The sequence below is a fragment of the Coturnix japonica genome, chromosome 16 (assembly GCF_054131305.1).
Source record: "Coturnix japonica strain WE chromosome 16, WE-NBRP24, whole genome shotgun sequence".
Lineage (NCBI taxonomy): Eukaryota > Metazoa > Chordata > Aves > Galliformes > Phasianidae > Coturnix > Coturnix japonica.
The window spans coordinates 3225901-3238683 of record NC_140678.1 but is presented as its reverse complement, the minus strand read 5'-3'; the positions used below and the strand labels follow the sequence as shown (position 1 = coordinate 3238683).

The 12783-nt window shown below is 39.7% G+C and overlaps 1 protein-coding gene across 5 annotated transcripts in view; it reads left to right on the top strand.

Moving 5' to 3' along the window:
- ARHGEF18 (Rho/Rac guanine nucleotide exchange factor 18) overlaps positions 1 to 12783 on the top strand; it is a 41250-nt gene that overhangs the window by 21223 nt on the left and 7244 nt on the right. For all 5 annotated transcript variants that reach the window (XM_015886444.3, XM_015886443.3, XM_015886442.3 and 2 more), the window contains 15 exons: positions 2156 to 2300; positions 3093 to 3244; positions 3360 to 3497; positions 4345 to 4595; positions 5273 to 5398; positions 6621 to 6738; positions 7153 to 7401; positions 8125 to 8201; positions 9147 to 9325; positions 9692 to 9783; positions 10125 to 10313; positions 10910 to 11044; positions 11531 to 11652; positions 11974 to 12030; positions 12686 to 12733. In XM_015886444.3, the coding sequence (XP_015741930.2) occupies positions 2156 to 2300; positions 3093 to 3244; positions 3360 to 3497; positions 4345 to 4595; positions 5273 to 5398; positions 6621 to 6738; positions 7153 to 7401; positions 8125 to 8201; positions 9147 to 9325; positions 9692 to 9783; positions 10125 to 10313; positions 10910 to 11044; positions 11531 to 11652; positions 11974 to 12030; positions 12686 to 12733 (2078 nt within the window). The remainder of the gene's footprint in view (positions 1 to 2155; positions 2301 to 3092; positions 3245 to 3359; positions 3498 to 4344; positions 4596 to 5272; positions 5399 to 6620; positions 6739 to 7152; positions 7402 to 8124; positions 8202 to 9146; positions 9326 to 9691; positions 9784 to 10124; positions 10314 to 10909; positions 11045 to 11530; positions 11653 to 11973; positions 12031 to 12685; positions 12734 to 12783) is intronic.

The following is a 12783-nucleotide window of genomic DNA, read 5'->3' as shown; positions in this document are numbered from 1 at the left end:
CAACAGGTAGCACACGGGGAATAATTATTATAAGAAGGTGAGTGGTTGATTGTGTGCTCAGAAATGGTTTTGTGCATTTAGGGAAAAGAACAGAGACTAAAATAGGAAACAAGGAGGAATAAAGAAAATAAGAGATGCTGGCTGTGGGGCTGCTGGTTGGAACAGCTCTGTGGTACACAGTCTGGTCTGATGCTGTAGGTTAGCAGCGATCGATACGGACTCTCAGCAGTGTGCAGACAGTGCTAATTGAACTCAGAAAATGGCTTTTTGCTGGTGCAGTGTTTGCTAGGCAGCCTCTGCTTGTTTTCTATAGTCAGAAACAGAGGGTGGAAGTTAGAAGAGCAGCTGATAGCTTGGGCTATGTTGGTACCCACTGCAGGCTGCAGTGCCCTGCAAAAGAAGCCAGAGGTATTGTATCAGTGTAAAAGAGGAATGTGTTTTAAGAAGGATTCCAGTTGTGCCCTCCCCCATAATTTCCTCAGGAGATGTTGAGATTTCACCTGCCATTGTGAAGTAAAGCTCCTATATTCTTGGCTTGGAAGCACAGGAAGAGAACATGGTGACTCATTTCAATACTTCCCCAAATGGAAATGGGATAGCATTTATTATTAAACTCCTTTTCAAGAAATTCTTACCAATATTCATTTATTTCACTTTTTGGGGATGATGGGCTTAAAGCTCATTGCTTGGGTGATGGATGGGAAAGTATATATTGATTTACTTAGTTTGTTGTAGGCTGAGAATGAGCTGTGTGCATATGCAAATTGTTTTAAATTTGAATAGCTATTGGGAGAGCCATTTCCACTGGGTGCAGTGTTATTTGCATTACATGTTACTGATGAAACCTTCTCTGAAGCTATCAGGCAGTTCAAGTCAACTGTTTCAAGGAAAGTGAGACCAGAGAGCTCAGGTGGAAAGTAGGGATATGAAGAAATGTGGAAAAACCTGTTTTATGAATAGAAATGGGATTGCCTTGGTTGAGGAAAACAAGTGTGAGGGGAGAGGTCATCCTCAGCAGGGGTACACCCAAGGGTGCAGAGCAAAGAGGGGAGGGCTTTGGGGGCTCAATAGGCACCAGAAGGAAAGTTGTAGATGGGTGATGGGTGGGTGTAGGCTGGGGCTGATAGTGCTCTTGAAGTGCTACAGTGTGGCCCTGAAGTGGCACAGAAGAGAAGTTTGGTCTGACTGCTAAGACAGCCTGAATGCAGGGGATCCAAGGTCCATGCAGACTCTTCCACTGCCATGTCCTTAAAAGCACTCTGAAGACAGGGCAGCTGCAGACCTTGCCAGTGGGAAGGTTTAAGGATTGTCTGTTTGCTTCCTCATCCTCGACTTCCTTGAAGTTCCTTTTATAAATGGACGTCTCCTGTTTCATATCATTCATTACAGACATTAGTACTAAATAATTGTATCCAATTTTTGTAAGTCTATTACAGGCCTCCATGTATTGTATAACAGCGATTAAAGTTTTAAATGTCTTTCCAGTTCACAGTCAGTCTAGATTTAAAAAGCATTAAAAAGCTGCAGCATTAAAATTAAATTTAGCTCTGGTATCTCTTGCGTTCAGCATGCAGATAGAAATGGCTGTGCAGCAATAAGCATTGTGGAGAACTTGTGGTTTTCTGTGATCTCAGGTTTTTTCTTGTTTGCCATGAAATGTTCTGCCCCCTTATACGGTGGGGTGTGAATAATTGTGTGTAGGTTCTGGTGTTTTACTAAAGGAGAAGATACTTTGCAATTTCCACACTAAATGGGCACAGTAGGGACCAATTTCCTGCACTTCAGACCTGCTGATTTAGCCAATACAGTAAGTTAAGTGACAGCTTTACATTTCTAGAAGGATCACAGGTAGTATAAAAACGCTGCATCTCTGGGGCCACTTTACTGTGCCAAGTCTGAGGGCAGCCAGTGGTGAGCATGGGGAATACAAATTCAAAAAGCAGCGGCAGAAGCAATGCGATCCCAGCTCATCCTGAGCTGTCTTTTTGTGGTTCCTTTTCGAGAAAATGGAATGAGAATGTCTTTTTGGACAACGAGCTTCTGACATCCAAGATCCTTTCTGTTCTCCGGCCGCATTCAGAGAGAGGTTTGAGAGCAGGCGACCTGCAGTGTACGCCTCATTTTCTGAGTACCAATTCCATTTTTGCCTCTCTAGCTGCATCCTTGAAGGAGCAGCCCCGAAGCCTTCTCCTGGGACCGGATGGCACCCCAGTACTGCCGCGGAACCTCGGCATGACTATCACCCAAAGAGGAAATTCTCCATCTTCTTTGAATACTGCAGGAGCCGTTAGCAAATTTGGGTAAGTAAACTACTTCTCATTCACTGGCTTCTGCTGTCACCCCCTCCCCCATCTGCAAAGAAAACCAATTAAAAATAAAACAAGGCTCACACTGGTTTTCAAGCTCAAGAGAGAATCATTGGGCTTTTAATGCTGAATTTTGTTGTTGTTTAAAATAACTCTTATCTTTAGTCCCTCCGTACTGTGCCACGAAAATATATTGTAAGATAGTGGAGAGTTTGAGTGTTCCTGTCTGGAACATGTTTTTAATGGGTGTATTTACCTTCAGACTTGTTGAAATTGAAGAATCTTTTCTGAGATCACTTATTGTAGGCTGTACTAGTTCTGACTCGTGTGGAAGGACAGTGCTTTAAATTGCAGGATACCTGGGTTAAAATAGTGGACAAGTTCAAAGCTGTCTGCTGGTTTGTGTAGTTGTTCACCTCTTGTATACCACAGTTATGCTCCATCCTCACTGAAAGTGCCCTTTGTACTTTGAAATGGCTGTGGTTTGTCAGCAGGTGATGCTCTGTTGTTTATTTTTCTCAGTGTTAGACTAGAAGCTGCATCCTTGCTCATGCTGTTGTAATTAAATCTGTAATAAGTCAATGATCAACGTATGATACTGTTTAAACTGCGAGTGCAGGGATAGCTTTTGTATTTTTTAACTTAGATGCCTTGTAGGAAAGTTGTTTGTTAAAGTAGTTGGCTTTTATTTATTGATTTAAGTAGAGCAACTTTGTATAAATGCTAATGTTCTGTTTGGATCCCTCATTCTAATTTCCCTTCATTCTAATTTCTTTGGCCACTTAGACTAATTTCAGGAGACATGGATGAAGGGGACTCAGGATTTCTAAAGTTTAAGCAGACCTCAGATGATGTTGTCTCGCTTGCACCTTCAACAGCAGACTCCAATGTTCTGGAAGATATGGAAGCTTCTGTGTATTTCAACACATTCAGACTGAGTAAGAAACTGTGTACAGTATATATTGAGATGTATTTACCCTTGTTGATGGTAATGAAGGGTAGAGTTGGAATATAATTCATTAACTATTGAAATTGAATGTGCTTTTGGTCTAGATGCATATTCTCTATCCCGAAGTGAAATAGAAACAGATGCTCATGAGTTTGAGGCAGAGTCTTGGAGTGTTGCAGTGGAACAGTCTTATGCAAAGAGGCAAAAGAAAGAAGTTGTAAAAAGGCAGGATGTCATTTATGGTAAGAACACTTCTTATTTCTTTAAAACCTTTATTTTATGGCGTGTCTGTTTTGAAACAACAGAAATCGTTATTTTTGTGAGCTTCTATTTTGGCTTGTGCTTGAAAACTGGAACTGAGTACAGGTTTTCAGATCTGTTCTTTGTCTCAAAGTGCCTGAATCCTCCTGATCATGATTTTAAGCAACTCATATTTTTCTTTATACCTGTGTAAGCAGCAAAACCGAGCTGTGCAATTAGGAAATATCCCAAGCTCAACTTCAACTGGGAGATGATATTAAATAAGCAGGGTCATTCTTGGTCACTGATTGAGTGAGATTAGCGGGGCCAATTCAGGAGCTTTAATTGTGCTTATATTCTTTCCTTGATAGTGATATAATGCCTTAGAAAAAGTTTATGGACAGCTTCAGAATAGCTGGCTTCTAGCAAGATCTAGAATGGTACAAAGTATGGCTGGAAGGAGGCAAGATGTCACATAGTCCTCACTGTCAGTGTATGCTGTTGTATAATCGGCTGTACTTAGACTTCAGCTGTTTGTTCTGTGAGCTAATAAACATCTCTGAAAAATGCTGCAGCATTAATCTTTCTGATGATAAGGAGAGTTATTCGTGATATTTGATATAAGACTGGTTTTACTGCAGTTTAAGAATATCATCTCTAGTTTCTCTTGTCCTATCTGTCACCCTTGATACCAGAAGCAGTCTAGGGCTGTTTGTCTAGCTGTTGTTCCTTTGATCATAAATTTAATCACTTGCAAAAGATGACGAGTTTTAGAGACTGCTCTCTTCTATCTCACTAGTCATTGCACACTACATAAACGAGCACTAATTTTTATTTCCCTTTACCCAGAACTAATGCAGACTGAAATGCACCATGTTAGAACGCTGAAAATAATGCTGAAGGTGTACTCCAAAGCCATGAAAGAAGAACTGCAGTTCTCAAATGCAGTTATCAACAAGCTCTTCCCCTGTGTGGATGAGCTGCTGGAGATGCATGGGCAATTCCTGCTCCAGTTAAAGGAACGGCGAAAGGAGTCCTTGGAAGAAGGCAGTGACCGAAATTATATAATCCAGAACATTGGAGACATCTTGATAAAACAGGTGTGAGATTGTACCAGATTTCTTCATGCTATTAAGCACCTAAAAAGCTAATTATAAGATCAGTATTGTTGTGTAAAAGTTAATAGAAGGCTGGGTTTAAGAGCATCGTCCTAGTACTGTGTGTGAATATGACTGCTAGGAACACATCTGATGGGGAATACTTTGAGATGTTCACTGGGTGTTCTTGAGGCATGCATGTACACGTTACATGGTATACAGTGAGGATGATGTGGTCTTCTCTTTCATGTGTTCTGAAAGTACAGCAATGTACCCATATTGTCCTTCCCAATTACAGCTGTTATGCACTTGATTCTGAGCTTCTTGATTCTGACCATTTAATTTCTTTAATGACAGCAGCTGCTTTTAAGCTCAGTCCCTCTTCTGTTAATGAATGGATGCGACAATCTCTTTTCTATACAGTGACTGTTTTATTTTTGTTCTTCACCTTTTACAATCCTTAGTCTTCAAGAGCAGAAGCTCATAAATCCTTTTAAAGATTTTCATTAACACAACAGTCAGTTAATACTTGTTTAAGCTCTCCATTTCTTCTGTAACAGAAATAAGAAATGTGGAAGTGCTGTCTCAGGTTTCAGTTGATGTAAAACTGTTTTAAATGTGGGTCTCAGGGTGCTTGTGGGTTAATGATTCATGTATTTAATACTTATATTTCCAATTAGTTCTCAGGTGAAAATGGAGAGAGAATGAAAGAGAAATACGGTGTGTTCTGTTCTGGACATAATGAAGCTGTTAGTCACTATAAAGACCTGCTCCAAAGCCACAAGAAGTTCCAAAACTTAATAAAGGTAAACAGCAATCAGAAGCCTGCCATTATTACAGTGCAAAGTATACTTGAACTCTATCAGTTCTATTTTATACTCAAAGATATCTTAATTTTGAATGAGCAGATATTAAGAGGCATGTTCTCATTGTTTGATAGGTTGTTCGCGTTTAGTATTTTGAATTTTTTGAGCTGTTTGGACACAGCTACAGTGAGCAGCTGTTAAATTTGGGGCAGGCAGGTATTTTTTCTTTAACACCTAGTACTGGAAAGTAGAATATTTGTTCTGTTCATGGCTTGATCACTGCCTGCTGTGCTGTTTGGCTATGTATGTAAATTGGCTTGATGATAAATGCAGTTGATGAAAATACCATAGAATAAAATAGGAACTCTTAATTTAGTTTTGCCCACTACATCATCTTTCCAAAACCAGAAGATTGGCTCCAGGGCAGTTTGTTTATCTGCTGTACAGTGTAATGCACAATTAATAGGACGGGCACAAGAAGCACAGCCAAACTGGAAGCCTGTAACCTGAATCTTAGCTGGCACTGCACAGCCTGTGGTATTCTCGTGTTCCAGTCATTAGTAAGTGATACTGTGTGAACTTTCCAGCATGATTCTGTAGTTATGGCTCTTTCTAACTAGGTGCCTTGAAAGAAAAAGGTTCTCACTTTTAAAGAAGCTACGTAAGCAAGCAGAGTTTTAAAATAAATTGCCTTGGCTGTTGCAAAGGAAAATCTGGGTGCTGTGTTCAGCCCCCAGGAGTGCTTTATTCCTGCAGTCAGGCCAGCTGGTGGCATTTTGGTGCTTTACAGTCTTCCAATTCTAAGCAGAAATGCGTTTCTGTACATTGACATCTTAGTGATCACGCAGTGGGAAAATCAACACTTATTCATAATTGATATAATTTGGCTGTTGGGGTTTGCTTTTAAAAATACTGTACTATTGTATGTATTGTACTACTACTGTGTAGTTAAGGACTGATCTGTTACAGAAGGTGTTCAGTTAGCAGACGGTTCAGATTCAGTTAAAGGTAGTTGAAAATAACAACTAAAATGTTCTTTTTCTACTAACAAAGGCATTTTTTAATCTTATCAGGAGTTTTGTAATAGAGGGCAGATAATTTTGAGGTGCTAAACCTAATGTTGCAGAAGTGCTTTGAAACAGTGAATGTGTGCATGGAAAAGGGAGTGGGAATTAAGAGAACAAAATAGAAATGGATGTGACGGATCTGTTCTGTTCTCTAGAAAATTGGCAACTGCTCCATCGTGAGGAGACTTGGTGTTCAGGAGTGCATCCTTCTGGTTACGCAGCGCATCACCAAATACCCGGTCTTGGTGGAACGTATTATTCAGAATACAGAAGGTACTTTGTTTAAGCTTTCCTAGGAGGCTGCTGGTTGTTACCTCATCCTTTTTCTTCTGTTCCACATGTTCTTTCCTCAGACAAGGAGAACAAGTTGGTACTGCCTTGCTGCAGCTTTCTTATTTCCTAGTTAGCTGGAGATGCAGTTCTAGATGCATGTTCATGTCAATCTTGCTTCATCAGAAGATCAAATCAACACTGAGTTTCAAGTTTACAAGCACAACATTGTAGTAGCTAAGCCTAGCAGCTCATTAAAGATTTAGAGCAAAAGGAATTCATTTATTTATAAACTCAAGCTCTTAAGAAATACTGTCAAATGCTCAGTCAGAAACCCACATGTTAAAATATGTTTGATTGATTCATAGTTGTGTTCCAGAGTTGAAAATTGGACTAATTGCTGTTCTTTTCTCTTAGCTGGAACTAAGGATTATGAAGATCTGATCCAGGCCCTTAGTTTAATTAAGAGCACAATCACTCATGTGGATGCCATAGTAAATGAGTGTGAGAAGGGGCAGCGCCTTAAAGAGATTATGCATAAAATGGAGCTAAAATCATCTGGGAAATGCAAGAATGGGCTTTTCTTCCGAAAGGATGACATGGGACAGAGGCGGCTTCTTCTGGATGGGATGCTGTACTGGAAAGCTGCATCGGGACGGCTCAAAGGTAAAGGACCAGGAGAGGGAGAGGTACAACTAGAGAACAAGATTTGTCTTTGTTCTGTAAGTGCTTATTATTGATAGATTGAGTAAAAAGAAGAATGGTGATAACCCACTTGTTTAATAGGATATTGGAGGCAATAGATCTTGTTCTATTCCTGGCTTGTCCAATAAGCATCCCTATAATGGTGCACGTTAACTTCCTTATGCTGTTTACTTATTATCTGCCTGATCTGCTTTCCAATTAAAGTGGGAGGCCTTCAGGTAAATGACAAAGCTTCGAGTCATACCGACTCAGTCTCCTGTGGATAGACACTGTACTGTGTGAGCTCTTGGTTCATGCTTGGAGAAATTGTTAAACCCGAGACACCTTTATTCTGCATTAAGCCTGTTGAGCCAGAAAATCAAAACCACGTTCATCAGTGAATGTTTTAACAGCTTCATTGTGCAAAGAGTAGCTTCAAATAGTACACATAGCAAAGCCAAGGAAAGCTGGTACTGTGAACATCTGCAGATTCAGATCAAATTATCAAATTAAGGGAGCTATTTTCAGTCATGCCTGTTTGAGTCCAGATGTAGTATGCCTTTGTAGGTGCTTTCAAGCTTTAAATTGGCTCTATCTGTATGCTGCTGGCACTGTATATATAAAGGCTGTGTCTGGAAGCTTCAGTGTTTGAGTCTGCACCAATTTCTTTGAATCAAAATCTTTTTTTTTCTTTTGTTACTGTAGATATTTTGGCCGTCCTGTTAAATGATGTACTGTTGCTCTTACAAGAAAAGGACCAAAAATATGTGTTTGCATCAGTGGTAGGTATCGGTCATCTTATTTAATGTGTTCACTCAAAGTATTTATGAAAATGAGAGGAAAAATACAAACAGTGATGTTAGTTCTTATGGTGGCTTCATGATGAAAGTGTAGTTGATAAACAAGCCGGAGGTTCAGTGCTTCTCCTTCTCTTGTGCTGTAACTCTGCCTTTCACTAAACTTTGTTAGGCTGCTATTTTATGCAAGTCATATCTTAAATGCCAGAACTGTGCTTTAAAATTCACTTGCAAATGAGATCTGCTTCAGTGTGTCAGTTTGAAGGGGAACGATCTTTGATTTTGGCTAGGGATGTGGTAAGCCATAGCTGCAATAGCCAGTGATTTGCTGTGGGCAGAGAATTTTCCTGAAGAAAACATAAAAAAGCATTAAATGCTAATGTAATTACAACAGCACTTTAGAATACTCGGTGGATTTGCTTGCTTTTCTAGGGCATTTCCACAGGTGTACTCAGAAGAGTTAATTGCGTATACTTTGTCCTTTTCTAGTTCAGTTATGACCGTAATAGAACCAATCCAGATATCACTCCTCCACAGATAAGTGGAGCAAGCAAGAAGAGCAAATGGATTGGTTTTACAGTTCCATTTTCTTAATTTCACTGTAGATCATGGTGTGAAGCAGCTACAGAGAAATGTTCTCTTCTGAAAACCTTCCTAGGTTACAAATATTGAACCTATGGTTTAATATTCAGTCAGGTAGCAAGAACTCTTTATTTTTAAGATGTACATTTTGTATTCTATGTTTTGTTTTATGGTTAATGAGTGGAAAAATTACAAGTGTCGAAAATGTCGCCATAGCAGTGATTACTGTATTGCTTTGTCGTAATTCATTGTGGCCCTGTATAGGTAAGAAGACAGAGGGGAGATTAGAAGCATAAGCTTGAAGAAATGTATATGATGTAGTGCAATAAATTCTATTTTCTTTTATAGGACTCTAAACCACCAGTTATCTCACTGCAAAAGCTGATTGTAAGAGAGGTAGCTAATGAGGAAAAGGCAATGTTCTTAATTAGTGCTTCCTTACAAGGACCAGAGATGTATGAAATTCACACAAGCTCAAAAGAAGAGAGGAATTCCTGGATGGCTCACATCCGCAGGGCTGTAGAAAGGTAAATAATGAATGGAAGCTGGAAGGCTTCATTTGTCACTCATCAGCCTTCCCTTCACTGAACTTGTATATGTAAGTTTATCATAAAAATACTTCCAGCTATTTGTAAACTTCCTTTGTAAGACTGAAGCAGGCAGTTTGGTGTATATTTACTGGACAGGAACTGCTCAAAAAGATGCTGGAACAAATAGCATAAGGCTTTGTTCTTTGCCTTCTTTAACTTGGTTCACTGATGTCAAAAGGGATAAGGGAAGAAAATGGACATGCAAATAAAACCACACCCCAGGCAAAAGCTTTAGGCTGAATGCTGGGATGGTTTTAAATTATCTAGTGTGTAAATGAAACGTGTGTCTCCCACTTCTTACAGCTGTCCTGATGAAGAAGGAGGATCATTTTATGAACCTGAAGCAGAAAGGAGACTGGCTGAGGCAAGAGCAGCTAAACTAAGAGAATTTCAAGGTAAGACTTAGGTATATATTCCATAGGCAGCTTCTCAGCATCTCTTGTGATTTATGACCATCTTGTTATCATGTGTGACCAATTTTCTCTTGAAGTTTTCCAAGGTATTGCAGGTTTGCATATAAATAGTTCAAGAAAAAGAAAGCTAATAAGCTTTGGGTGCATTGTGAGGTGTTCTCTTGTTTGTTTGTTTGTTTTTCACTCAGCTGTTAATTACATCTCTGACTCCCGTTGAGAGTGAATTATAACTGAACTGAATTATAAGCTTCCAGACTGAATGTTGTATTCTTTAACAGCAATTTGGAAAGGCAAAACTGAGTTTGTTTTTTTTCTTCTATCAGAGCGTTTGAACACAAAAGATGACCTGATTGTGCAAAGTCTAACTGAGAAACAACAGATTTATCAAGAAATGTCTGAAATGTATGGATTTGAAGACCATTCCCAAGGATCCCGATCTAAGCTGCTTCTTCTGGGGGATATCCCAGAAAGTCTGCAAGGAGAAGCACTTCTGAAGTCTGCAGTGGTAGAAGGTAAGTGCAGCAGGGAAACCTGTGTGTTCGCTGTGGTACAGATGTTGGGGTAAGCAGGTAGGATCTAAGTACAGCTCACAAAAATGGTCTCCTAATAGTTCTGTTTAATGCAGTTCAGACTCAAAGCCAGCCTGCAAGGTAGGTAGAATGCACTTCTGTTTTAGTTAGAGGACCACCTCCTCAGCTTTGTGGGGTTTCTTATTTTTTTATTCCTTTTAAATGATCAATCTGTGGAATGCTTCTATTCAGATGGATAACGAGGCAATCTAATAATAAACCAACTCTGAAATACAATCACGAGTGTTCTAGATTAAAATAACCTATCTGAAAATAGCATATTTAGACAGACATGAACCACAAACATCATTTTAGTTTGACAAAAGACATTCAAGGCTTGATAATGTGATCTCAAGGAAGAGGTCATCTTCATATGAAGAGTCTGTCATAAGGAACATGTCACAAAGAGAATGAGGAAATCTGCCCCCATCTTTTAATGTACTTGGAGGTTGGAATTATATCTATTTAAGTTATTAGTATGATGAGTTTATCTCACTGTGTGGATGCAGCTGTTTAAGTGACGTTCTTTTCCTTCCTAGCTGAAAATCTCCAGAACCTTATCTTCACTCACTTAGGAAGTGGATCCTGTCAGTCTGAAGAGAGCAACACAGTGGGGCTCCCCAGGAGAGCGGAGACCTTTGGAGGATATGACAGTCCCTCCATTTCAAATAAAAGTAAGAAAGAGGAGCAGTGGGGGACCTGTGCCTGTTTGCTGCTATACTACTTTGAAAGTCTAGTATTTATGTGAGCTTCTTAGCTCTTCCCTATGCTACTCTGTATGGACTGAGGTAATATCTTTCTTACGTCAGAGCCTCATTTAATACGTAGTTCTTAGGGGAACTTGAGGCTCTGAGAAGATTATCAGAACAAATTCCTAGCATGCTGTATCAGCGTGTTGTATGTTTTGCTTCCTGTATCAACACTAGAGAGCAGAGTAGGGCTGTTGTAGTGTTAAAGGTGCAGTAACTGGGACATATGGGTTAAGGTAACAGCTCCACATGGAACTGTATTTTTGTTGGAAAAACAGGCCTGACGTGAAAACCTAGGAAACTTGAGTTCAGCTATTTGCTAAACATTTAATGTTTTTCATTGCTCTGCTATGCAGTGGGTGTTCACAAGCTCTGTGCTGGTGGACCACTCACATACTGCTCTTCTTTCAGATAACAGTCTTGGGAAGAACAGTGGTAATGACCAGAGACAGTGGGACTCGAGAGGCCCTGCAGTAAGTTCAGATGTGCAGCTCCCAGACCTCCCATTTGATGCAGAAGAAGGATCTCAAACTGTATGTTGGTTTTATGTATGAATTCAGTGTTTCCTCATGTTTGTTACTATAATAGTGATTTCTAGCTTACTACTTGAGAGGCGTAATAGTTGTTTCTGTATTTGTTCATTGGATGCAATATCTTTAATGCTAACTCTAATGACTGTGTATCTGCTCGTGGCCTATAATTTAAGTACTTTTGGTATGTGTCCATCAGCATATGGGAGCAATCACTGCTCCAGCTATAAACAACATTCCCTTGTGAGGTGGACACTTTCGATCTGTTCTGGCAGCACTACCAGTGCCCAGAAAGCACAGACTGTTATTTTTGTCTATTTACAGAGCGATGCAGCGAGGCAGGATGACAGCAGTGGTATTCAGCCCACTGTAGAGTCTCAGGTATGTTCCTTCTGCTGTTAAGAAATCTGATGGGAAACAGCCATATAGTAATGTAATGCAAAACAAACTAATATTTCCAATGTCAGCAGAACCACAAGTTCCCTAACAGCCTTATGACTCTGTATGTCCTGTGTAGGACGCATGAACGTCCTGTTCCAAGTCCCATTAGAAAACAAAGATGGTTCTGGATATTTGAACATGCATTTCAAGGAGCTGGCAACTTTTCTTGAGTCTTTGGAGACACTGTGTGTCCTCAGTTCATTGGCAACACTTGTCTCTGAATCTCCAGTGCATGCTGTAGTTGTATAATGATTCAGTGCTGGAGGAAGTGGTCATTAATAGCTTGTATGAAGAAAACTGATAATGAGGATCGCTCCCTTGAATCCCAGTGAGATTATTTTCTGAGTATTGACTTAGATCTGTGCTCAGACCAATGTGTTGAGATGTGTGGTGCTTGCATATGGATATACTGGTTGTTCATTTGTCACAATTTGCTTGTAGCTGTGCTTTCACTGTATGTGGTTTTATACAGATATTATTGATTGTGTTCATGACTTTAAAAAGGTGGAATAAAAAATAAAATCTGCATTAAAACAGGACTGTGTTACAGTGCCTAATATCTTTTTTAATCACACCTGCCTCTCCTCTTTTTCAGCTTGTCCAAAGGATACAAACACTGCTACAGTTGCTCTTCAGTCTGCAGGTAATCAACTGCTTTACTATCCAAGAGGTTTGTTAGGTGTTAACTGCAGG